This window comes from Nicotiana attenuata, unplaced genomic scaffold (genome assembly GCF_001879085.1).
Source record: "Nicotiana attenuata strain UT unplaced genomic scaffold, NIATTr2, whole genome shotgun sequence".
Taxonomy (NCBI): Eukaryota; Viridiplantae; Streptophyta; class Magnoliopsida; order Solanales; family Solanaceae; genus Nicotiana; species Nicotiana attenuata.
In genome coordinates this window covers 71,370-99,208 of record NW_017673300.1, presented here as the reverse complement: position 1 = coordinate 99,208, position 27,839 = coordinate 71,370, and the positions used below count along the sequence as shown (strand labels likewise).

Here is a 27,839-nt window from a genome sequence, read left to right as displayed (position 1 = left end):
CTTCTCAGGGAAGGGAACGTTTTGTTCACCCACTAAACCAACTGTGGGGGCAGCAACAAATCGGGCATACCAGCCACGATCCTTATCATCTTCTAGGCTCACCAAAACCCTCCTAGCCACTAAGGTAAAGACGCCATTACGAAAAAGTCTAGAGGAGTATAGATGAATTAGGTGAGGGAAGGTGAAATTAACATCTGCCAAATTGGCCAGATGTCTTAAACAAGCAACAGCCCTCCATACCAGCGGGCCAATCTGTGCTAAACAAACTTTGAAGAAGCGACATAAATCGAGAATCATTGGATCAATAGCTGGTTTAAAACCAAGAGTAAAAGGGTATGTGTAAACAAAAGAAAGTCCAGTCATATAGGAGGTAATTCTTTGATTTGGATTGGGGATTACAATGGGAAAATCGTTACTCCAGTGACAATCTTTGCGGACTATGGGAGCTAAAATCTCTGTAATCAGAGTGGGGTAAGCATCGGCACGATCTAGACCAGAAACTTGGGTTTGAAGTGATTGTCTATCGTGGTGAAAAGATAAATCGTTAGGGACTATCTCTTCTACCAAGGGCTGCTGTAATGGTTCAGAGGCCTCCTTGCTCTTAGAAGATGATTTTTGGGTAAAAGAACCTCTAGTTCTAGAGGAAGAACCAGGGCTAGGAGAAGGCATGACAGAACCGCCACCACGAGAGGATCCTAAGCTACGAAGTCTCCCACCCCTTCTATGTCTAACAGGGGCATTGGGAAAATTGTCTAAAATAGGAACTCTCCTAGGGTTAGGGTTCGAAGAAGACATGATGAGGAAGAAGAAGAAGTAAACAGAGATTTGGACAGTTCAAATGTTCGAGAAAAAAGTTTTATGTGGTAAAAGGTGAAAGGTAAAATTGTATTTATATTGATGGGTAACCGTCAAAAGTAAAAATGCAGTAATGGAAGGGTCACAATAATGGTAACTGGTACTTCATGAACAGTGGAGCCGAAAAGAAGCCTGAGAAAGTGTTGCAAAACTGTGGAACCAATAAGAAGATGACACGTGTCTAAAGCATTAAATGAAAGTGATAATTGAAGCGTCAACTCTGTCAGAGCATTAATGGTGACAAAACTTCTCCTTTAATGAATTCCACTTCCCAAATATTCAAACTGATGAATAAATGGATAGTGGGGGGACTATCTGTATTGGGAAAAATTGTATTTATATGTATATGGTGACGTGTCATGACACGTAGACTGGTCAAACAGTCAAAGAATTAAGGTTGGTTAACAGATACGAGCAACAACATATACGAACAAGTTAAATGGAGGAGGCGCGAGCAGTCATACAAGTAATTCAACGCTCGTACCTATTCAAGACATTTAAAGGTCAAAGATCGTGAAGAATCAAAGGAATGAATCTGACAGCAAAAAAGAGCCCAGATACAGCATTTAATGAGTATTAAATACTGGAAACGTTAGAAAATATGCACTTAATGTATATGATTGCATAACGTAACATTTAAAGCCATTAATTGCTCATAATAGCCTTATTATAACAAAGGTAAGGCTCGTATCCCCAAAATAGCTATAAAAGGGGAAGGAACAAACAATTGTAGACACAAGAAAACACTATTGGAATATACTTTGATTTACTTGCTTTCTAATAATATTATTCACAAATTTCTTTCTCTACATACCTTTCTGATTATCAGTAACCCATATTCTTCTAAATTCTAGCTTTGACTAAAAATCTATTTTTTGGTTAAACAATGATTACATGGCTACATTTGCAACCACAATCATTGGAACCAACCAAGATGTCCACTATGATTCAGAATTCTCCATATAATAAGCTGATGTTGGTGGAGGATATAATGTCCCATTTCTTGATTTTGTTCCTCCTCCCCTCTCTAGAGTTACTCATCATTCTTGATTTCTTTCTCTGTTTTCCTCACTGTGTTGAACCAAAACTGAACAGATTCAAGAATTTATTAGATGTGTATATATAATTGGAGTGTGTGTTTGCGTGTAAGGGACGAAGTAGCTTGGAAGCAGAGATGAAGAAGCCTTAAAAGCTGAATTTCAAGAATTGGGGAAGAAAAGAAGTAAAAAAAGGGAGGATTTTTAACTGCTGAGAAGTATCTTTCAGACAGGAAGACGCGGTGAGCACATTTTTTTAAAGGATTTGTTTTCTTTGCTTCTCTATGTTATTTAAGTTGGAGCTAGGAAACATAGGAGTTGCTATAGCCTTCAACATATCCTCTTGGTTGTATGTCCTATTTCTTGCATCTTATGTCAAACTTTCAAGCTCCTGTGAGAAAACTCAAGCGCCTTTCTCCATCGAAGCCTTCCTTGGTATTAGACAATTCTTCCGTTTGGCTATCCCTTCTGCTGTGATGGTCTAGTAAATATTCGTCTTCCTGAATGAATGATCAATTGGATGAAGTATTTATATTTTTTATTTGTTTGTTTGTTGTACCTCAATGACTCTTATTTTTCATTATGGTTCTTCCTGCCTCAGAGCAACTTCTTTATCTTTGGTCTGAGCATAATCCATTTGCAAATCTCACTTTATATTCTTTTGTAGGTGGAGTAGATGAAGAGATGGAAGACGGAGGCAGTGATGAAGATCTAGACCTTACTTGAATTTTGAATTGTTGATTGTTGTAGATGCATGTGGCGGTTTCTAGGAATGTTTGTTATCAAAACATTTTAAAACTTTTGATATTGAAATATTAAATGTATGTTATTGGTTTCATCACTATCTATGGATTTATTATTAACTTGTCGGACAATTTGGATTATTAGAGGTTTCATTTTGTATTTATATAAATTTTAGTGTTTTATAGTTTATTGTATATATATGTAAAATCTTTATTTACAACAGGGGCACTATTTTTAATTCAATTAAATTGTTACAGCTAACAAAACCGTTGCCATAGGACTTGCAAACCGTTCCAAATAATCTAAAAACCGTTGCCGTAGGACCTGCAAACCGTTCCAAAATAATCTAACAACCGTTGCAATATGTAAGTGAATTGCCATAGGATCTGCAAACCGTTCCAAAATAATCTACAAACCATTGCAATAGGTAGTTCAACCGTTGCAATATCTTAAAGAAATCGTTGCCATTTCTGTAATACCCGTAACGGTTTAATAGATATAGTAACGGTTTAAGACCGTTGCATTTAACTTTATGGTAACGGTTATTAACCGTTGCAGTTGATAAGAATAATCGTTCCAACAGGAAGAGGGAAAATCGTAACGATAGACGGTTTTGTAGCAACGGTTTTCGTATCTATTGGAACGGTTTTCCCTGCGTAGCCATAGGTGAATTTTCCAGTAGTGACCACTGAAACTGAGGCAAACAATGTCAACATACACATTACTCCCTCCGGTTCACAATAAGTGTCCAATTTACTTTTAGCACGCTCATTAAGAAAATACTAAATCCTATACAAAAATACCTAATATGACTAAACTACCCCTAATTAAACATTTAATGTGAGGAGCAAGAAAACTTTTTAGGGATATGTACATAGGGATTATTTTGTAAAAACAAATTGGATTCTTTCTTGATTACATAACTAGACACTTATTTTGAACCAAAATGAAAAAGTAAATTAGACACTTATTATGAACCGGAGGGAGTATGTTTTAAGAAAAAAATAAAATAAAATCGAATGATGGCTTTCTTTCCATATTCATCAAAGGAATCTGATGCATGATCATCTGGCTAGAAATTAAAGAAAATTTTAAAATAAGAGTAAAGTGAATCATAAGAGAAAAAGAATAAGAAAAATATAAGATGTCTTTGACTTTATGCTACTATCATCTGAACTCTTCTTTTAAAAATAAGACTAGGCATTTCTTTATTACAACTTACAGCTAAATATTTTGTAAACAGCTGATATTATATAATATTTGGGACGAAATTATTAAGTATTAAATTAGAAAGCAAAACAATTAAAATCTGAAGAAATCAGAAGGAAATAAATATTATTTAAATGTTGATGTTTGGTGGTTTTCCGTTGTACGTGCTTCCATGAAGCAAAGAGATCTAAATGGTATCTTTAGTTTATTTATTTTTTAATTAAGAGAGTTATACTTGTATTCCTTCTCTAATTAAGAAATACTAGGGATCGTTTAGTTTACAGACCAAGTATAAGAATTATAATGCAAAGATGTTCACGCAGTAACTAATAATGAAAGGATTGTTATACAGTGATAATATGAGGTGTCTATTACATTTTCTTGATCGCCAAATATATATTCTTTTCTTATTTAATACCGTCAATTAAAATACTAGTTTAATTAAGTGACGATTATTTTTTTGTGGCACTTGTTAGTATATATTTTTATGCAAGATTTTTACTAGAATTTATTATTTCAACCATTAATCCCAAAGAATATCTGGCACTTTGGATTCAGAATCCCTTACGTCTCTTATCTATACGGTAGACACCCGTGTTCGTATTTGCATGGTCAAAGTTGAAATATGGAAAAAAAGACAGCCAGTGCACTAAGCTCCCGCTATGCGGGAGGCTCGGGAAAGAACTGGACTTAAAAGTTTATTGAATGCTGCCTTATCCAGCATTTCTGCAAGAACTGTTTTCACGGCTCGAACCCGTATCCTCGTGGTCACATGACAATAATTTTACCAGTTACGCCAAGGCTCCCTTCAAAACTGAAATACGGACACAATAGGAATTAAAAGCCCAAATATCTGATTTATTCCACACAAGTTAAAAAAAAAAATCTAAAATCATTTTGTACTATAATATTTATGTTTTATTTTGTAAAAGGATAAAATAAAAAGTTTATATTAAACTATTAAGGTCACATAAACTGAAAAATAAACATACTACGACACTCTAAAAAAGTAAAGATCTATTTTCAATTTTTAACCCTGTTTATAACAACACCTCACATTTATAAATATATAATTGTAAAAATTTATGCTTAATAATAAAATAAAAATTTAAGTTAAATTAATTTTTAAATTTAAAAATATGTCATTTTGTATGAAATATACTAAAAAGGAAATCAAAAGAGTAAAAATAAGTAATATTTTTTGGTTTCCTAACAAAGGCGTCGAACCCTGAAACCTCTGGTCCACCACACAACTTTTGTTGGTAATAATAAGTAATGTTATTTCCAAATTTAATCCTGTTGGTACCGAACATCTCGCTTCTATATAAATTTGTACAGAAACATAGAATAAAAAGATACTCCGTTTTGTGAATTGCGAAACTCAACTCAACTCAACTAAACTAAACTAATTTCTTCAGCAATTTCGAATTAATGGCGAGTGTGGAGGAAGGTCCATTGCATACAATTTATGGCAAGGGGAGAAGAGCAGCTCGTCGAATTCGAATCCAACAGATGCAGTTATATTTGCGGGAATCAGTTTGTTAATAGGAGTTTCATGCAGAACTCTCCTTCGCCGTACTTCTGTTCCTTACACTGTCGTTTTGCTCATCATTGGCACCGCCCTCGGCTCTCTCGGTATGTTTATGTATAAATGTATGTATGTATTGCATAGGCGGATCCCGGATTTAAATTCTATGAGTTCAACCTTTAAGTTTTTAGCATTTAATCCATTATATTTTTAAAGTTATGGATTCACATTTACTGTTTGTTGCAATTGTAATGAATTTTACACATAAATTTGTACTCCGTGATAGAAGTACTGTATGTATGTATTGTATGTTATGTATGTATCAAGTCGTGTGTGTGTGTGTGTGTGAAAAGAGTTCAGCTTTGGCTGATGCTTCAGTAAGGTCATTTAAGGGCATTGAATGACATCCCCTGCTTTGTGAGTTTTCGGTGTAAATATGAGAATTTTGTGAAAAATTTATTCATAAAAAAATGGAAAGTAATTTCGTCCAAAACTAAGTAAAAAAGGTCAAACATTACTAGTTATGAAAGTTTTAAATGGAGTTCCCCTAAGAATGAACTCGAAGAAGGTAAAGTAGAAATTAGGCACCCAAGGGTGTGCCGTAGTGGTTAATGAAGTGGGAGGAAAGACATGAGGTTTCAAGTTCAATCCCAACGGAGGTAAAAGATTGAAACTTTAGACAAATATTTCACTGTAAGAAGTGGGATGAGAGCCATGAGGTCTCCGGGTTTAAATCCTAGCGGAGGCAAACTGTACTAAGTGATTACTTTCCATCTGCCTGTAACCCTTGGTGGACAGAGTTACGCGGTACCTATGTTGGTGGAAGGTAGCAAGCACCCAGTGGAATAATGAGCTATGTACAAGCTGGTTCGAACACCAGGGTCATAATCAAAAAAGTAGAAATTACTATTGGCCATATCTCATTTGCAAGGTGTGGCTGACAAATATTTTCCTTGTATTCTATGTCAACCGTTGGCATAGATTTGTTCATACATGTAATATGTTCATGGTCTTGTTATTGTGGCTGAGGGCATGCTTTGTGCAATTCTTTCCTTGATTGTTATTACTGCTCCAACAGCATGGAACATTTTCTTATGGACATGAACTAGCATTGCTGGACCTTTTAAATTTCAGATCTGTTCTCTTTTCTCAAATGTTCTTGTTGTTTGAATGCCTACTGGCATGTTGTGGCATCTGCTGTTCTCATATTTTTGTTATTTATTTCTTTACTTAATTTTTTGCAAATTTAGAATTTGGGAGTAATTATCCACTGGGAAAGCTTGGGAATGGAATTCGAATATGTAAGTATAATTCAGTTATCTCTCAAATTTCTTGAAATTATCAATTTTGAGGATTAACTTAAAATTGTTGCATTCGCGATTATCTCTCATTATCCTATAGAGGTATGTTCTTTATTGAATTGCTGCAACAGGGGCAGATATAGATGCTGATCTTCTATTAGCTGTATTCCTCCCTATACTGATTTTTGAAGGAGCATTCTCCATGGAGGTGCACCAAATAAAGGTTCTCTTCTCCTTAGTTTTCATTCTATAAAACCTCAAGCCTAGTTATTGAATGTATAGGATGGTTTACTATTGGTCATAATACCATCACCAGGAATTCAGATGCAATTCGGTGTAGTCTGTCTTCTTACTGGACTCCATATTCTTCTTAATATTGGAGAGAAATCATGGAGAAGTGAAAACAAGCCTCTAGTATATCAGTTAATAAAGAAGATTAGTGGTGTCTTCCCATCTGCCTAGGTCTTGGTAGTAGAGTTACCAAGTACCTGTGTTGGGGGATAGCAGGTACTGGTGGAATAGTTGAGGTGGATTCAAGTTGGCCCAGACACCATCGTAATTAAGAAAAAAAGACAAGAAAAAAAGAAGACAAGACGAGAGTTCTTGGTGAAATGGGGTAGTCTGGCTAAATAGTTATCAATTCTGATCAAAGCTCATAAATATATTGGGGGACTGAATCCCTCATCTGCAAGATGATTGTGAACGTTATATCTTCTTACAATCGGACTGCTACATAAGTTTATAACATCAATAGCATGGTCTTGTTTCATAGTTTAAAAAAAAAGCAGATATGGGTTTAAAGATATGCTGAAATAATGACGCCTTTCATCTTAAGGAAAGCAGGTAGCTTACTTTGATAGCCTGAATGTATGCTTTAAATAATTATGTATGCCATTTGTCATTTTTTATGAGTTAATGGAATATGTCTGTTCATTTCTTTAGCTGGCTTTGACAGAAATGTATGGCGCAAATGCTTTTGCTTGCTGGTCCTGGTGTACTGATTTCAACAGTTCTGATCGGTGCTGCTGTGAAGGTATAAGGAAACACTGTTTTCTGGAAGTGGTTTCGTACTTGCTCAAACATTCATATGTTTCTGCAGCTTGCTTTTCCATATGACTGGAATTGGAAAACATCATTATTGTTGGGGGCAATTCTTAGTGCTACTGATCCTGTGGCTGTTGTCGCTTTGCTTAAAGATCTGGGAGCTAGTAAAAAGTTGAGCACAATTGTTGAAGGAGAATCTATGATGAATGATGGGTATAAACATAAATCCATTTTCCTTTCATTTCTTCGGGAAAATCCTCTTGGTTTTCCCTATAATTTCATATTCATGTCCACATTTTTGGATGGCCAATTTTTCCACATAAAAGTGCCATCAGCCCCTTATTCTGTCTTGCAGTTTATCTTCCTCTTTTGTATACGCTGATTCTTATTGTTCACTTCTCTTCCTCCAATCATGTTGCCAGGGCAGCTATTGTGGTTTACCAGCTTTTCTATCGAATGGTTCTTGGGAAAAGCTCTGGCTGGGTTGCAGTGCTGGAATATCTTGCAGAAGGATCACTTGGAGCGTAGGGATCATTATCTGGTTGGCTGATAACTTTTTGTATTATTTTGGTTGAACTTAACTAGATCTTTTATTGTTACAGTGTCATCATAGGACTTGTGTTTGGAATGGCATCTCTTTTCTGGCTTCGTTTTGTATACAATGATACATTGATAGACTTTTCATTGGCTCTTACCGTGAGCTACATTGCTTACTACACAGTATGTTCCTTCCTGATTTAGATCATTTTCTATATACATGCATTCAATTCTCTGACATACGATTCCGAATCGCGACCTTGTAGAATTATCCAATTTTCTGACAACATTTACACATGCATGATAATTATCATATTTCGTTGATAACATTTTGACATACTTGATTTAAGTGATTCAAGAGTTAAAAACAAGTGATTCAAGTTCATATCTGATGACATCTTCAGTAATCTAAGATCTTTGGCCTGCTTCATTCTACATATTTTGGTAAATTTACCACGTAAATGGTGTCATCAAATCTTTTCAGTATTAGAAACATCTTCACTACTACTCTATACTAGAAAGGCTGACAAATTCCAAAACTTGTTTACTTGCTAATTCAAGCAGACACTGTATTATGTTGTATGGTTGCTTTTTCCTTAGCTTCTTGCGAGCTCCATTGAAGTCCTATGTGGTTGTTTCAATGCCATCCTTGCTGACCTTAACTGGATCTTTAATGCCTCATTATTGCTTATAGGCTCAAGAGCAAGCTGAAGCTTCTGGTATCTTGACTCTTGTAGCACTAGGGATGTAAGTTCTGTACTTCACTCCTCTTTCACATTCAGACGTTTCAGCAGTAAAGCGTGTTTCAGTCTCTGATACTGAAACTTATGGATAGGGTTTTCGCAATGTCAAAGGATACCCATAGAGCTGGTGGAAAGCAGAGCTTGCATGAGTTTTGGTATGTTTCTTCCCATTGTAATATCATGTTAGCTAAATATAGATATGTGTAGCAAACCAATGTACAGTGTGATCATTATTGCGCAGATTCGAGCATTGCCAATACCTAGCTGTGGCTCTCTTTTGTTGAGATAGTGTTAGATATGATGTCTTCTGTGTGAAGGCATATTTAACAGATGTATCTAGGGGAATATGTTGTAAAATCAAAAGGTTGGAGCACATATAGTTTTACGCTAAAAGGGCAGGTTCATAGTCAAACCAAAGGTCCATAACCTTTACACTGGATCAGAGCCAGACCCATCTCAATTTTTGGTTGATCCTATGTTTGACCCTCATGTTAGATTATCCAAGCTCAGATGTGCAGAGAGGGGGCTGATAAAACGTTCCACAATGGTTGAGCGAATGGAGTGTTGTTTCCTTGTATGGTCTTTGTGCAATCCTTCTCCTCGTGAACTAGCTTTGGTGTTGAGTTAGATCCAAAATCCATTTTCCTAAAGGTCCTGAGTTCAGTCTCGCTGGCACGCATTACCAGAAACAGAATCTGCAAGTACTTGGCCGATGACAAAGGATTGGGCCTGCACATGAGGGGGCGTGATGAAGGCATAATTAAGTAATTAAAAAGTGTGCTCTCTATAGCAGTTTAAACTTTTAAATGAGATTGTCCCACACTCGAACAATATTTAATATTTGAATGTGTACCCTGTTGTGATTAATAAGGAGCTCCATTAGTGAGGATGTGAAGAAAGTCTATTGAAAATAGAAAAAAGACTATGTAAAATGGCACTTATCCAGGTTCATTGGTGAGATTTAACTTTCTTATGGCCTTTTATGGCGCTAACTAAAAACATTCTAGGAGATAAATTGGTGGTGGTCAAGTTCAAGGGGTTTGAGCATGTCAGGAAAAAGGTAGGATGGTGTGAGCTGACTTTCTCTGTTACAATTTAAACACGTCTAAATATAGGCTTTTCTGCTAAATGAAACTGAGGGAGTAATAAGCACTCCCTCCCATCTTATGTGAAGGCATTTCCCATCTTATGTGAAGGCGTTTTATTGGGCACAAATTTTAAGAAATAAACGAAGACTCTCTACATATTTGCCAAGTATATGCAAAGTACTGAATTATCCTTTTAAGTAAGTGGTGGTGAGAGTTCCACATGTCTTTTCATTTTCTCTTTCCTTATAAGATAATGAATTTCTGTATCAAGTGAAACCCAATAAGTCATGTCATTAAGGGTAAATTGGGGATGCTAAGATTAAATAGTACTTGGAACAGGCTGAAAAGGAAAACGTGTCATATAAAATGAGACAGAGGGAGTATTTCTTTATTTCGAGTGTTGCTAACTAATGTATGTCATCTTTGTTTTGAAGTGTTTCTAACTACAGACGCGCCAAAATTTATACATTGTAACTGCTACCATTCCACTTCTACTGCTGATACATTACTCTCTTAGTATCACTATGCTTAGTATGCTTCTTCTGCTACTTAGTACTAGTGCTACTGCCAGTACTAAATGCTGTTACTGCTACTGCTACAACAACCCTACCGTACCATTCTCACAACTACTCTCTTCATGAACTCTTTGTCTTTCCTAAACAATGCGTTACAGGTTTTTGAAATTGTCTTTTGTGACTTCTTCCAGCATTGGTGCTCTCGCTCTGTGCTTTTAGGATCTTTTTTGCATTGTCGCTCTCATCCTGTCTGTTATCTGTATTTTTGTTATAGGACTGCCTAAAACATCATGTTTAAATGATTTGGTTCTTAATAGTTTGCTTATTGTTCAAAACCATAACCAAAGATATGAACTTTGTCATCAATTTGTTTTGGCTCCATTTTCTTTTACTGCTTTACTCTGAGAGAGGGGAATGGGAGGCGGTTGGACTGGTGATGGCTTGAACTATTTTTCACACTAACTTTTTCTCACCAACTTTTTTCGCAGGGAAATGATTGCCTACATTGCGAATACTTTAATATTCATCTTGAGGTTAGACTTGTTAACAGTCTATTATACAAACTAATGTTGTTTCTTTTCCTTTTGTCTTAATATCATTTTGTTCCTTTTCTATGGTACATTTTTGTTATGATGACATTGTGACCATCTTGGTCTTCTTATTTAGTAGCAGTTGAAGTATTATAAGTACTTACTTTTGATTTGGACGTATGTTTTTCACTATGGAAAAGCTTATTTAGAGTATCCTGCCTATTTCTAATTGCACTTTCGCGTCTGAGAGGTTCATTATTTTCTTTCAATTTCTTCCACCAGCTGCCTTTAATGCGAAGTTACTGTTCTCCTGAATCTGTAGTTATGGCGCTCTTATTTGCTTTCGTTCATTTGCGATGATTTGGTGGTCTGAGGTGTCCCACTTTATCACTTTCTTATGTTCTATTGACTTTTTACTAACTCGAAGCTACAATATGTGCTTAATCCTTTGTAGGCATTTGAGTAAAGCTTTTCTTATATCTGAACGCGAGTCAAATCTATTTCTCAACCCTTTTCTTCTTTTGATAGGGTTAGACATGTTTCATTGAAAGTCCTTCCTTGCTATAGTTTTCTTCTTCCTTGTTGCCCGTATGCTGTAGAATTGTCACTTTATGGAAGAGTCTACACATACTAGACAATTACAAAAAATTCTTTAAGGAGATTTCTCTAATCCTGTGCTATCTCCAATCAAAGTAATATATCTTTTTGCAATTGTAATTGTGCTGCTCTTTTCTCACGGAGTTGTATTGCCCCATTTTCCATATATTTATATCTATTAGATAGTGTTGTTAATCCACTTCCTGTTCTGAGCATAACTGAAGGACCCCTTGGTTCATGGTTGGCTATTATCCTCCTTTATTGTTATTGAATCAACGATGTTGCTTACAAACACTGACTTTTTGCAGCGGAGTTATCATAGCTCAAAGCATCTTCAGTATCGGAAATTTCGACGACGATACAGGTAGTTCTTCACCCTTTATTTATTATGTGATACTTCACTTTGTGTAGATGGATAACAACTGTTTTCCTATTACTTGAAGTGTGTGGTACATGCTGTAGAGCACAATAAGTTGGGCAACCTGATTTTCCACCCAATTGAGTAACTAGAAGTCTCAGAGTCATTTTCTTAAATCATTTTTTTGATAATCAATGCATCTCCTGTATGGATTGGGTGCAGCAACAACACAAGTAGTTGGTACCTTAGGAAGTGCTGAAACTTGGATGGTAAAGAACTAGGAGTATAAAAGTGGTACAATAGCCTTTGGTTGTCAGACATGTGACCAGATGCACCTGAGTAAAAAATCTAGGACCCAATCAGGAGGAAATCCTGAGAAAAGCAACTGATTGATGAGACTGTAGGGAGACAGCAAGATAAGCAGCAAGTTGAAATGTTTGTCACTGGATGCTATTGGAGATGAATATATTGGAGCACCTTTTTCTATTGAAATTACCACAGACATTTTACTGAATAGAATTCAATAAATGTCAAAAGATCAAATCCCTAAGGCAACGGGGAAGAAAATCAGTACCTAGCTTCCTAGGTTGACCGAAGAATTAACTGCTAACATATGAACAAATTCATCTAAACTTCACTAGGATCTTAACTGAACCAGTCTCAATTGCCAACCAGCTTCAAACTGACCAAACAAAGGCTAGAAACAAACCCAGCTTAAATGAAGCTTCAAGGTGCTGACCAACTAACAAATTGCCAGAACCACTGGTCAGCACCAAGAGTATGGTCTGTGAGAGAACTGACCTCGGAAAAGATAAAGCAAATGAAACATAACAGAAATGGATAAATTAGCAGATTGGCAGTCCAAAAAGTATTAGCAGAACAAACAGATACCAAAAGGTAGAAATAGCATTCCAGTATCAAAGGGAAGTGCTGACCAAAGGCCAATTACTAAGTGCAGTTGCAACTTCATAAATATAAAGCTCTACACGGAAAGGAACCAGACACAAAGATAATGTCACAAGGTAAAGATGGATTATTAGCTAAATTCCATAGATCAGAATGCTAAAAGATCAAAATCCAGATTAAGATCAGTCACTGATGATGACCTTTCAGACCAAAATAGAGAGCTCTCCTTCCCACGGTACTAACCAACAACAACAACAACAACAACGACCCAGTGTAATCCCACAAGTGGGGTCTGGGGAGGGTAATGTGTACGCAGACCTTACCCCTACCCTGAGGGGCAGAGAGGTTGTTTCCAGGAGACCCTCGGCTCAAGAAGGCGACAAAGAGACATATATTAGTACCATCAATAGAATCCTAATAAAATAACAGCAATATAAGAAATACGAAATAGATGGAAAGTACAACAATAACCGACAGTTAAAGTCCTGCATCAGTAGATAATCACTAGCATCCTAAAACTAAATCTTAACTGGCTAGTCTCACTCTGGTGCGCTGTAGAAATATTCACAACTTCCTCCTAACCTACAACCTTAATGCTCGACCTCCACAATTCCCTGTCAAGGGTCATGTCCTCAGTAATCCTAAGTCGTGCCATGTCCTGCCTGATCACCTCTCCCCAATACTTCGTGGGCCACCCTTTACCTCTCCTCGTGCCCACCACATCTAGTCGCTCACACCTCCTCACCGGTGCATCAGTGCTCCTCTTCTGAATGTGCCCGAACCATCTGAGTCTTGCTTCCCGCATCTTGTCCTCCATGGGGCCCACGCCCACCTTCTCCCGAATATCTTCATTCCTTATCCTATCCATCTTAGTATGCCCGCACATCCACCTCAACATCCTCATCTCTGCTACTTTCATCTTCTGGATGTGTGAGTTCTTAACCGGCTGTTAGAATAGTCATGTAAATAGGAGTAAATAAATAACCATAATCCAATATATATTAGGAGTAGGACATGTTATGTGTGTGTATATATAGGGCTCATTGTAACATATGACAATACATCAATGATATATTTTCTCCCGTGCATTCTCACATGGTATCAGAGCAATTGTGAGAGATTTATCGCTGTGCATAAATTCCAGCGATTCCGGGAAGAGAAATCAGTCACCGGAACCCTTTTTTCCGACGACTTTTTCAAGCCTGTTTGTGTCTGCTTTGTCTCTGTCAGTGTTGTGCAAAATCCAACACTACCACAAGAGTCGCCACTGTCCGGCGACCAAACCCCACAAAAAATCTCCGGCAAACAGTACCCCACGCGCCTTCACGCGCCACCAGAAGCTCACGCGTGTGAGCCCACGCGCCGGCGCGTGCACCACTTTCCGGCCATTTTTTGACGAAGTTCCTTCAGGGCAGTTGGATCGCCCTCAAATTCCGAGCCTACCCATAATTTTATTTTTCAATTCCGACCACTTTGAGTTTTTCCGGCGACTATCACTGATTTTTCCGGCAGCTACAGTACTTTTCCGGCAAACATAGTGTTTTCTTCATCTGTTTCAGAGAATTTTCAGTTGATTCTTTTTGTTATTTGGTGATAATCCAACCATGTCTTTGGGAGTCGATGCTTTCGGGTCTAGAAACCCGGGTTCTGGCAGTTCCGGTGTTATGATTACCTCAGAACCTTTAATGAGAGGTTCAAACTACTTAGATTGGGCTTCATCTGTCGAGTTGTGGTGTAAAGGTCAAGGAGTTCAAGATCATTTAACAAAGAAGGCTAGCGAAGGTGATGAAAAGGCCAAAACACAGTGGGAGAAGGTCGATGCTCAGTTATGTAGTATCCTGTGGCGATCTATTGATTCCAAGTTGATGCCCTTGTTCCGTCCATTCCAGACATGTTATTTAGTTTGGGAAAAGGCTCGTAATCTATACACTAATGACATATCTCGTTTCTATGATGTAATATCGCGAATGACAAGCTTGAAGAAACAGGAATTAGATATGTCTACTTACTTGGGACAAGTTCAGGCAGTCATGGAAGAATTTGAGACGTTGATGCCAGTTTCTGCTAGTATTGAAAAACAACAAGAGCAACGACAGAAGATGTTTCTAGTTCTTACACTCGCTGGACTCCCTAATGACCTTGATTCAGTACGTGACCAGATTTTGGCTAGTCCAACCGTCCCCACAGTTGATGAATTATTCTCTCGATTACTTCGCCTTGCTGCAGCACCTAGTCACCCAGTGAGCTCATCACAGACACTTGACTCATCTGTCCTCGTATCCCAATCAGTGGACAATCGGGCATCTCATACTATGGAGAATAGACGAGGAGGAGGTCGTTTTGGAAGATCTAGACCCAAGTGCTCTTATTGTCATAAACTTGGACACACTCGTGATGTATGCTATTCTTTACATGGCCGCCCAACCAAAAATGCTTATGTTGCTCAGACTGAGACTACAGGTAACCAGGGATTTTCTTTATCTGAAGGGGAGTATAATGAGTTCCTTCAGTATCGAGCAAGTAAGCAGACATCTCCACAAGTAGCTTCTGTTGCTCAGACTAATACTTCTGTTGCTGGTAATTCTTTTGCTTGTGTTTCCCAGTCTAGTCCTCCTGGACAATGGGTTGTGGACTCAGCCGCTTCTGATCATATCTCTGGTAATAAATCACTTTTGTCAAATATTGCGTATTCACAGTCTCTTCCCACTGTTACTTTAGCCAATGGGTCTCAAACCAAAGCAAAAGGAGTTGGACAAGCGAATCCCCTACCCTCTGTCACTCTAGATTCCGTTCTCTATGTCCCTGGCTGTCCTTTTAATCTTGCATCTGTTAGTCGTTTGACTCGTGCCCTCCATTGTGGTATATATTTTATTGATGATTCTTTTATTATGCAGGACCGCAGTACAGGGCAGACGATTGGAACAGGACTTGAATCAGAAGGGCTTTACTACCTTAACTCCCTAAAATCCTCCAAGGCATGTCTAGTTACAGATCCTCCGGACCTAATTCACAGACGTTTAGGACATCCAAGCTTATCCAAGCTTCAGAAGATGGTGCCTGGTTTGTCTAGTTTATCCACATTAGAGTGTGAGTCATGTCAGCTCGGGAAACATACCCGAGCCTCCTATCCTCGTAGTATTGAGAGTCACGCAGAGTCTATTTTTTCTTTAGTTCACTCTGATATATGGGGTCCTAGTAGAGTCAGTTCAACCTTGGGATTTCGTTATTTTGTTAGTTTTATTGATGATCATTCAAGATGTACTTGGATTTTCTTAATGAAAGATCGTTCTGAGTTGTTTTCTATATTCCAGAATTTTTGTGCTGAAATTAAAAATCAATTTGGTGTTTCCATTCGCACTTTTCGCAGTGATAATGCCTTAGAATATTTATCCTCTCAATTTCAGCAGTTTATGACTTCTCAAGGAATTATTCATCAGACCTCTTGTCCTTATACCCCTCAGCAAAATGGGGTTGCAGAGAGAAAGAATAGGCACATCATTGAGACTGCTCGCACACTTCTCATTGAATCTCATGTTCCGCTGCGTTTTTGGGGCGATGCAGTTCTCACAGCTTGTTATTTAGTTAATCGGATGCCTTCCTCTCCCATCCAGAATCAGATACCGTATGCAGTATTGTTTCCCCAATCACCCGTATACTCTGTTCCCCCTCGTGTTTTTGGGAGCACTTGTTTCGTTCATAACCTAGCCCCTGGGAAAGATAAGTTAGCTCCTCGTGCTCTCAAGTGTGTCTTCCTTGGTTATTCTCGTGTTCAGAAGGGATATCGTTGTTACTCACTTGATCTTCGTAGGTACTTTATGTCCTCTGACGTCACATTTTTTGAGTCTAAACCTTTCTTTACCTCTTCTGACCTTTCTGACCCCCTTGATATATCTGAGGTCTTACCTATACCGACCTTTAAGGAGTCTACTATAGCTCCTCCTTCACCTTCCGCCACAGAAGTCTTACCCGAGTCTCCTATAGCTCCTCCTTCACCTTCCGCTATAGAAGTCTTATCCATTCCAACCGTTGAGGAGTCTAGTGCCACAGGAACACCACTTTTGACATATCATCGTCGTCCGCGCCCAGCATCAGGTCCAGCTGATTCATGTCCTGCACCCGACCCTGCTAATACTGCGGACTTGTCTCCTCTTAATCAACCGATTGCACTTCGGAAAGGTATACGGGCCACCCTTAATCCTAATCCCCATTATGTCGGTTTGAGTTATCATCGTTTGTCATCACCCTATTATGCTTTTCTATCTTCTTTGTCCTCTGTTTCCATCCCTAAGTCTACAGGTGAAGCATTGTCTCATCCAGGATGGCGACAGGCTATGATTGACGAGATGTCTGCTTTACATACGAGTGGTACTTGGGAGCTCGTCCCTCTTCCTTCAGGTAAATCTACTGTTGGTTGTCGTTGGGTGTATGCAGTCAAGGTTGGTCCGGATGGTAAGGTTGATCGTCTTAAGGCTCGTCTTGTTGCCAAAGGATATACTCAGATATTTGGGCTCGATTACAGTGATACCTTCTCTCCTGTGGCTAAGATAGCATCAGTCCGCCTTTTTCTATCCATGGCTGCTGTTCGCCATTGGCCCCTCTATCAGCTGGACATTAAGAATGCTTTTTTACACGGTGACCTTGAGGATGAAGTTTATATGGAGCAACCACCTGGGTTTGTTGCTCAGGGGGAGTCTCGTGGCCTTGTATGTCGCTTGCGTCGGTCACTTTATGGTCTAAAGCAGTCTCCTCGAGCCTGGTTTGGTAAGTTCAGCACAGTTATTCGAGAATTTGGCATGATTCAGAGTGAAGCTGATCACTCTGTATTCTATCGGCATTCTGCCTCGAGTCTCTGTATTTATCTGGTGGTCTATGTTGACGACATTGTTATTACCGGCAATGACCAGGATGGTATTACTAAATTGAAGCAACATCTCTTGCAACACTTTCAGACTAAGGATCTGGGCAAACTAAAGTATTTTCTGGGTATTGAGGTCGCTCAGTCTAGCTCAGGTGTTGTGATCTCACAACGAAAGTATGCCTTAGATATTCTTGAAGAGACAGGAATGACAGGTTGTAGACCGGTTGACACTCCGATGGATCCGAATTCTAAACTTATGCCAGGACAGGGGGAACCTCTTAGCGATCCTGCAAGATATAGACGGTTGGTTGGTAAATTAAATTACCTTACAGTGACAAGACCTGACATTTCCTTTTCTGTGAGTGTTGTGAGTCAGTTTATGGATTCTCCGTGTGATAGTCATTGGGATGCAGTTGTTCGCATTCTTCGGTATATAAAATCAGCTCCAGGCAAAGGTTTATTGTTTGAGGGTCGAGGCCATGAGCAGATCGTTGGATACTCAGATGCTGATTGGGCAGGATCACCTTCTGATAGATGTTCTACGTCTGGATATTGTGTCTTGGTAGGAGGAAATTTGGTGTCCTGGAAGAGCAAGAAACAGAATGTGGTTGCTCGGTCTAGTGCAGAAGCAGAATATCGAGCGATGGCTATGGCGACATGTGAGCTAATTTGGATCAAACAGTTACTCAAGGAGTTGAAATTTGGTGAGATTAGTCAGATGGGACTTGTGTGTGATAATCAAGCTGCTCTTCATATTGCGTCAAATCCAGTGTTCCATGAGAGAACTAAACACATTGAGATTGACTGTCACTTTGTTAGAGAAAAGATACTCTCAAGAGATATTGCTACAAAGTTTGTGAAGTCGAATGATCAGCTTGCAGATATTTTCACCAAGTCCCTCACTGGTCCTCGTATTAACTACATATGTAACAAGCTCGGTACATATGATTTATATGCACCAGCTTGAGGGGGAGTGTTAGAATAGTCATGTAAATAGGAGTAAATAAATAACCCTAATCCAATATATATTAGGAGTAGGACATGTTATGTGTGAGTATATATATAGGGCTCATTGTAACATATGACAATACATCAATAATATATTTTCTCCCGTGCATTCTCACACCGGCCAACACCCAGTCCCGTACAACATGGCAGGCCTAATCACTGCTCTATAAAACTTACCTTTTAGTAACAGTGGCACTTTCTTGTCACACAGGACTCCCGACGCTAACCTCCACTTCATCCACCTCACCCCTATACGGTGTGTGACATCCTCGTTGATCTCCCCAATCCCCTGAATAATCGACCCAAGGTACTTGAAACTACCCCTCTTGGGAATGACTTGAGAGTCAAGCCTCACGTCCACTCCCGCTTCCGTCGGCTCGACGCCAAATTTGCACTCGAGGTACTCCGTCTTAGTCCTGCTCAACTTGAAACCCTTAGACTCAAGGGCATGTCTCCAAACCTCCAGCCTCTCGTTGACGCCGCCTCGTGTCTCATCAATCAGAACTATGTCATCAGCAAATAGCATACACCAAGGCACCTCCCCTTGAATATGATGAGTCAATGCATCCATCCCACGGTACTAACCAAAATTCAAAATTATCACTGAAAACTAATAATGAACAAATAGTGTGATCTTCTTCCACCAGAGAACAAACCAAGATCCAAATATTAACTGGCGATAGAGCGACTGAGTAGAGAACTAGAGATGGAGATAAACCAATATGCATGTGACAGCAATGACAAAACCGACTATGGAAACTAACAAAGAGTACAAAAAAAACCATAAAGGCAGCAACCAATGCAACGCCTCAGATAACCAACAACGAACGCTGGGGACAACCTTAGCAAACAACAAAGACTAGGCTATGATTATGAAGAGAGAGATATGGTGGAGACCCATGTTTATTGTACTAGGTTCTCCACACCAATTATATTAGTTGTTGAGTTATTTACAATGAGGAATAAAATAATGGGTGCATAAACTTAGGTCTCCAATTTATTTACTATTTATATTTTGCAGAAACATGAAGATTTAGTGTATTCAGGAGAAATAAGAAAGGAGGAAAAGGTAAAGACGCAGAGAATCACCCATTGATGCTCATATGCATCACACCTCAGGTTGGGTACTGTTGAGCACCTGTCCAGTTATTGTTGAGCACCTGTCCAGTTTCTGAGATCCATCAACTTAGATGTATTCTTATTGACATATTATTATTTCTTTGGAGAATTTTTGTGCATTTTTCTTAGATTTTATTCCACTACACTAAATTTCCCGGATATCAAGAAAAATTCTTTTATTTACAAATTTATATTGTAGGGAGATCTTGGGGCTATATCTTTCTTCTCTACATCATTCTTCAAGTATCTCGAGCGATCGTTGTTTTTGTGTTTTACCCTGCCCTTCGCTACTTTGGTTATGGTTTGAATTGGAAAGAAGCTACCATTGTCATATGGTCTGGTTTGAGAGGAGCTGTCGGTTTGGCACTCTCCTTATCTGTTAAAGTAAGTCGTTTTCTGCTAAGTTTGTAATTCATATGGTTTCGTATATCATTTACTCTTGAAGCTTAGATACAAATGTGCACAGAAGATACAGTATTATCCTTTTTTCTTAAAAAATAATTTTTACATATGTAACTTGCATGCCCAGTAATGATTTGTACTGGTGTGAAATATACTCCTAATACGAAAGTGTATAACGTGTAGGACCTAACAGTATTATATCCTAAATGTAACAACTTTGTTGCCTGTCATTAGTTTAGGAAAGAAAGTCAGTTTGTACTTGGTAAGATTTTTGCTAAAATAAAACAGTCCAAGACAGATAATGTGAAAACCTGTGAGCTTCATTAAGTACTGATGCACTTTTAGGTTTGATTGCTTTTATTGGTTGGTTACTTCCTCCCTCCCAAACCAAAAAAGAAGGCTTTCTCTTCCTAGATCCTGAATTTAACTGCGTCAGTTTTTCTTGCACATCGATCAGGCACTCAGTCTTTATAATTTAAGTACTTGTCAAAAGCTCATAACACTTTGAGCACTCTCATTCAACTTCACTAGTTCTCTGTATCCACTTCGTTGCTAATCAGCCCACCAGTTTGATTTCAAGCGACAGACTAAACAGGTAAATTCGATATCTATGGAGAAGATAGCTTCCATTTGATATCCTACAGCAATTAGAGTACAAGCAGTAGAACTTATAACTGAATAACCAGATTCCTGCAGAGCATAAAAAGCTTATCATTTTTTTCACTTATGTGTCAAAGCTTTATGAAGCATATCTATGATGTAGGCGCTGGAAGAGGGATGATAGATTTTCTTTTACTTAATCATATTTACACATGGTTTTCTTTTTAAATTTCCAGGGTGCTAGTGGCGATCCAAAGTATCTCAGTGCAGAAACTGGAGCTATGGTATGTTTTTATTGGCAAACAATTGCAATTTAGTTGCAGTTCATTTGCCCTGCTTTTGGAAGTCACTGATTCATTGCCATACTTGTAGCTTTTTGGCATCTGTAGCTTGAGCTATCAACTTTCTTTGACATGTAACTGAAACTCCTTTCTTATTGTACAGTTTGTTTTCCTTACTGGTGGAAGTGTGTTACTGACACTCATTATCAATGGATCTACTGCACAATTACTTCTAAGTCTCTTTGGTATGGACGCTCTATCAAAAAGTGAGGTAAAATTCTGGTGTAATTTAAGTCCGTTTGTATTGAGGAACTTACCTGCCCAAGAAATTGTGATCCATGTATGTCTTATTCGCCTTGTTAATCAGGGCTCAACCATGTTAAATTTCAGTAATTACCCTTTTCATTGAAAATCCTACCTGCCCTAGGACATGCAGGACATCTATGCCTTTCGTGTATATTCAATCTTATCAATCAGCTTCTTAGTGTTATGGAATGAGAGGAATCAATGATGTTTCGGGAAAAGGAGCATTTTTACATAACTTGAAATACAAGTTCCTGTATTTAGTAATTCTGTGCTGAATTCTCCAAAAGTTATATGAAGTGTATACCAAAGTTGAATGTTGACTAACCTACACCTCATTTGTACTAATCCGAGCATCAGCTTATTGATTGTTTCTTCTATTCTATAAGATTGCTTTTACTTATCAAAAAATGAGTATTGCTATGTTACCTGTTTGTCTTTAAACCATTACATTGTCACTTTATTTATGGACTTTGTAAGCTTCTCAATGCATAAGGATCATCAGCTTGAACTCATATTGGTCCTATTTCCTGATAAAATATTTTCGTGTAAATCTAGAAAGAAATATCTGCGCAGAATTAGCTAAGTCATTCTGGTCTTTGTTAACTTCAAATATGTGGCGAATAACCAGGAAACATACCCGGTGTACTCAACCATTGCTTGTATTTCATATTTGAGACGTGGTCTTTTTGTTGAGGGAGCCATCCTTCTTATAGTATAATTTGTTTCAGGAAACCATGGTCAATTTTGCAAAGCATCAACTATTGAGAAAGGCTGAAGAGTTTTCCAGAATCTGTAGTGGAAGTGATAATCCTTTCGATTGGATCACTGTTGGAGGTTATGCCACATGCATAAAGGATGTCTGTGAAGACACAATTTGGCCTCCCTGTACCACCAACAATAGCTATCTAGATATAGATGATATGAAGACTATGAGAGTATGCTTTTTGAAAGGTCAGTTACTGCGCCTGGACTAGTTGGTCTATAGTTTGCTTTTACAATCTTTCTGGTGTCTGGCGCCTGCATTTCTCATCTGGACTATCAGCTGTCCCCTTGCTTTCTTTTGTAAGTGTTGATATTGCTTCTCTCATCTATTTGATTGACAGATTATTGATGCCATATTTGATCATGAACTTTGGTCCTCTTTTTGTGAGTTACCTTGACATATCTTCAGTTTGTTCCTATAAAAGACCTGCATGTTCTTCTCCTCTAAAATCTGAGGAATATAAGGAACTGAAGAGTTAGAATGCTGTGTGAAGTTTTCTAATGAGCTGAACGTCAGCTTTCATCATTTTCACGAGTTTTTACACCTGTAACCCGATTGGTATTTGATATTGTGAGCTTACATCATGCAGAAATGTGCTTCTAGGACATCTGTCTTGTTTGCCATAGCTTTGCATCCCTCCTTGGTAACATTTCATTAAAAACTCGTGTCTTCTAATTTCCTTTGCTAATATGAGTAAGAATGAAATTCCATCTTATCCAAATGTCTCGAAAAACATCCGTGTAACCTTGAATTTTGCCCAACTTATAATTTTTAATAGCTGTGTAAAGCTGTATGTGTGACTTCTGTTTATTCTTCATTTAAATATTCACCCTGTGGACCTTATTCAAGGCGGCCTCTTCTTTTCTCCTTTTGTCTTCCATTCTTAATGCCTTTACAAGTTTATTCATGGCCTTCCTTCTGTTATTTGCATTTCTTCTACTACAGCTACTCGTGAGGCTTACTGGTCAACATTCAATGAGGGGAGGATAACTGAATCCACTATCAGTGTTTTGATGGAATCAGTGGATGAGGCAATCGATCTGGCTACTCAGGGATTGCATGACTGGAATTATATTTCTACTCGCCTCAAGTTTCCAGTATATTGTAAATTTTTCACAAATGTTTGTCCTACGAGGATGACAAGGTGGTTTGTGCTAAAGAAATTACAGGATAGTTGTCATATATGCTCTGCATTTATCCATGCTCACGGAATCGCAAGACAGCTTCTTCTTGACTATACTGGTAAGTGTGGGTACCAGCTTTAGATAAAAAGAAAATATGGCTGATGCATTAGGTCCATCTTGTGGAGTATCTTATATGTAAATCAGGTTCTAAAAGCAATGGGTTTCATGTGTACTTTTTCTTTCTTAACATTGAATGCTAAAACTCCTACTCTTTCAGAATTGTGCCTCCTGTTCATAAGGGCTCTTTTTCCCCCAGTTTTTTCTTTGCCTTTCTTTCTCATCTGACTCTGATGGGAATCTAAGTCTTCTTTGAGATCATGGATCTGGGATTTGTGAGTTGACTCATGAAGTCATCTGACAATCTCTCTACATTTTAAAGGTGACAATGGAAATGCTGCAATTGTTATTGCTGAAAGTGAAGCTGAAGAACTAGAAGCAAGGAAGTTTCTAGAATCTGTCAAGAATTCAATGCCCGAGGTTTGTGAACATTTTAGTGTGAAATCATGCGTTGAAGCTCTTGTTTAAATGGCGCATTGACCATTTGATTGTCAAGAGTTTGCAACATGGTTTTCTTAAATTAACTTTTATTTGCTAGAATATAACTCTATGTAAGGTGATCACACAAGTTCAGCTGAATTAAGCCATTGAATTCTGAACATTCTAGATCTTAGATCAAGCGGAATCAAGGCAAGTTACATTTTCAGTGCTGAAGTGTCTGGATGAATGTCTCAATGATATGGAGAAAGAAGGGATTTTAACTGAGAAAGTTGTGCTGCATATACATGATTTGCTTCAGGTAACTGTATTTCATGTGAAATTTCCAGCGCCGTAGCATTATTTTTGTTTTGTATGCTTATTGTTGTATGTATACATGTTTTTCAACTCCAAACTAGAATGACCTTGAAAAGCTCTCGAGAAGTCCTCCTTCAGTAAGGATCCCAAAGCTAGGAGATGTCATAAGTATCCATCCTTTGTTTTTAAACCTTTCTCCTGCTATTCGAAGTGATCTCGAACGCTCCTCGAAGGTTATATTGAAGACACCAGGTTGTACACTCTACACGAAGGGTTCCAAGCTGACGAGTGTCTGGCTGATAGGAAATGGATCAGTTACGGTAAGTAAAGGCAGCATAAGGAATCTATTCAAGTAACTATATTTCCAGATAGCTAGCATTATTGTATCTTTGTTTGATCATTGAAAAAACTTGCCTTCTTTCTTCTACAGTCGAAAAGGAGCCCATTTCCTATTCATTGTCCTGTGGATTCAACATATCCTCGAGGAAGTATTTTAGGTCTATATGAGGCTCTTGTCGGAAAGCCATATTTGTGTGATATGGTGACAAATTCTGTGGCTCTCTGCATCGAAATTAAGCTGGAGTCAATCATTTCACTACTGGCCCACGGCAATGGAGTGGAAGAATCGTTATGGAAGGTGATCTTTGACAATCTTTGCATGACTCTATGTGCAACTCAAACATTTATGTTAGCATAAGTGCACAATAATTACTGTCGTAGTTGAACATACATGAGAAAATGCTGCTGTCAGAAGTGCCTTCAGATAAAGATTTTACTTTCTATTTATAAATCAAAAGCTTTAATTTTACATGAGTGAAAAATGATTTTTTTTTTTTTTTGTTATTTTGGTTGACAAGTTCTTCATAAACAAGGTACAGTATTTTCTAAATTTCACAATCCATCTCATGTGCAGGAGTGCACCATTGCTGTTGCTAAGCTCTTGGCGCCTGATATGTTCAAGAAATTCTCAATGCAAGAAGTAAGAGGTATTGTTGATGAAAGATCAGTCATGAATACTTTCTCAAGTCAAGAAATAATAGAAACTTCTCATCATTCCATCAACTTCCTGTTAAGCGGTTGCTTGAGAGATCAAACTACCGAGCAACTAATTGAATGCCCAGCAATATTGCCATGTTCCCTTTCGAATGAAAGCGTCCCTTATGCCCGTGCCAGCGTAATGGGTAGGTCTCCTCATTATAATCTGTCTCCTTATTTGAAACTGTGGATACCAAAGTTGACTTCCTCGTTAGTTTGGTCAACCACAATCAGCAGAAAAAATTGTCCATCACTAATTTGTTGAGACTTTGTCATATGGTCAAAGATGCTTGCAGGTGTTTAATCCTCATTAACATGCACGCTTCTCCTTGCTGTTCATAGACTTAGTTGTCTTATGGATCTATTCAAGTAGTGCTGTTTCTGCATCCTCCGGATGCTCATTAATAAAACACTTACTTCATAAAAATGAAAGGGAAAAAGAAAAAAAAAGGAGCTATTCAAATAGGGAAAAAAATGCTTGATTGTTGGGATTTTCTATTAGGAAGTGTCCAGTCTTGAGCTATTAGGAACTAATCTTGCAAAACTCACCTGATTTCTGGCTGTCTTCTCCTGTTAGTTGACTTCTTTCCTGCTTTAAGCGATACTTAGAACAAACGGGAAGTAACTAAAGTGTCTGCCTTGAAGTATTTTCGTAGTGTGTTTTTCTAACATATGGAGCTTTTGCAGGTGAGAGTGCTGGATCATATTCAAAGTACAAAGTTGTAAAAGAAGCAAGGATAGTTCGTGTAGACAACATTTCAGCATGAGAAGTTGACCGTCCAAAACTTTTGGAAGCGAAAAATGGTAAGCCGGGGAGATAACATTGAATTGCTTGGATAAGTTGGTCGCAGCTTTTTATTCTAGAGCGTACTTGGTGTCATTCTAAGACCTTCACTTTTCGATCATAAAAAACTGTATATATTTACTTGGCTTCATTTCCTTTCTGTGGGCTAAGAATGTAAGCCCGTTACACTGCTTGAATCTCTTAGAGTCAGCACTTGCAACATTGATATATACCCATTGTACATCTTCAAGTGTAAGGTATTAAAGCGAAGCATGTTGATTTTTCCTCGAGATTTCTACTCTGTGACCAAATATAAAGACTATCTTGGAGTTTTTCAGGTCTGTACTTTCTTTTTTTAATTAATATTGAACATTACTGTGCAATTATTTGGTCATATATGATTCTGTTTCTGCACTCTTCAGTCAATTGACTCTTGTCTCTCAAAAGATTATTGAATGTTCATCTATATATAGTTAAGCTCCTGTGATCACAGAAGAAATGAGCAGTAATTGTGGATGAAAGAGTGAAAAGAATTGAATATCATGTAGCTCTCAACACGTGAAATTGAAGTCACTTTTTAGATGTGTAACATGCAAATACTAGCAATTCTTTGATCTCCTTTGCGTAATTGCGCTCTATTAATTACATCCAATTTGTGGCGGGCAATATCCCGTTTACCCTTATCGGATAACAATTAAATTTATAAGTGGTTTTAAGGACACGTAATTTCACCTAGTACCAGTTGATAAATACGATGATTAATAATAGGAATTAACAGCAAAGTAAAGCAAACCAGTATTGAAATGCAATTTAGCCCTCGAGCTAGATCGCCCTCGAACCGACTGAGAATAGAGCTTTGGAATATGAAATAAATTGGTGAACAAGAGAATATAAGAGAAAAAAGGTATTGTATTGCTTTGATATGCGAGAATAAGTGATGATTACAAAATGATTAGGAACCCCTTTATATTATAGAGGAATTCTACTTAAGGTACAATTCTAAATACGGAAGGAAATCCCATGATTAGCTAAACAACCGGTCTTGACCTGATACGTGCCGAGATTCTCCCCACGATCCTTGGCCGATCACGAATATCTCGGTTTTCTATTATTTGACCTAGCTGGCTCCCCCCGATCTCTATCTTATTTGGTCTCGATCTTGGTCGACCTCGATCTTAATCGATCTCAGGGTCTCGACTTTAATCGGTCTTAGGGTCTCGATAACTTAAGTCCGCGCCATAGTTTGATATAAATCGAAGCCAAACCTTGACCTATCATGCTCCAGCCTTGGTCAGTCGAACAAAAAGGGCAAGCCCGGTTTCGACCGTATACAGATAGTCCCCTCATTTCTTGGAGAGTAATGACAAGAAATGATTTGAGCCCTCGATCTTCACCTTGATACATTATGACGTAAGTAGCTGAGGTAACCTAAACGTCTTGTCGGTACAGTTTTCCAAGCATTTAATGCGTTCCAGTTGGCGGTCGGTCGTTACTGGCAACGAACCGTCGCTGAAAAGTTATAAATACCCCCTTCTTCTATGGCCTCTGAACTTGTTGTCTTTTTGTTAATTTATGTAAGGGTCAAAGCGCCTTAGCATAAAATTATGAAGTTGTATTCGAAGGTCTAAGGTTTGAGATGGTGATGACGGATAGCAAGTACTGTCCTTGACTGTTTCTAATCGGTAATCCCTAAGTGAATGTTCGAACTTGAATTA

The 27,839-nt window shown here is 38.2% G+C and overlaps 1 protein-coding gene across 1 annotated transcript; it reads left to right on the top strand.

Moving 5' to 3' along the window:
- Positions 1-5,257: 5,257 nt before the first annotated feature.
- LOC109215988 (sodium/hydrogen exchanger 8-like) lies at positions 5,258-26,507 on the top strand (the record flags this gene model as incomplete). Its single annotated transcript, XM_019380112.1, has 22 exons — positions 5,258-5,480; positions 6,624-6,674; positions 6,806-6,897; positions 7,630-7,707; positions 7,774-7,931; positions 8,141-8,242; positions 8,321-8,438; positions 8,950-9,002; positions 9,091-9,153; positions 11,090-11,134; positions 12,037-12,092; positions 20,177-20,361; positions 21,216-21,263; positions 21,424-21,531; positions 22,295-22,517; positions 23,275-23,571; positions 23,893-23,990; positions 24,178-24,309; positions 24,407-24,625; positions 24,736-24,942; positions 25,219-25,486; positions 26,028-26,507. Coding segments are annotated over 22 exons (2,904 nt in total), but the record flags the coding sequence as incomplete, so codon positions are not given.
- Between the last annotated feature and the right edge of the window lie 1,332 nt (positions 26,508-27,839).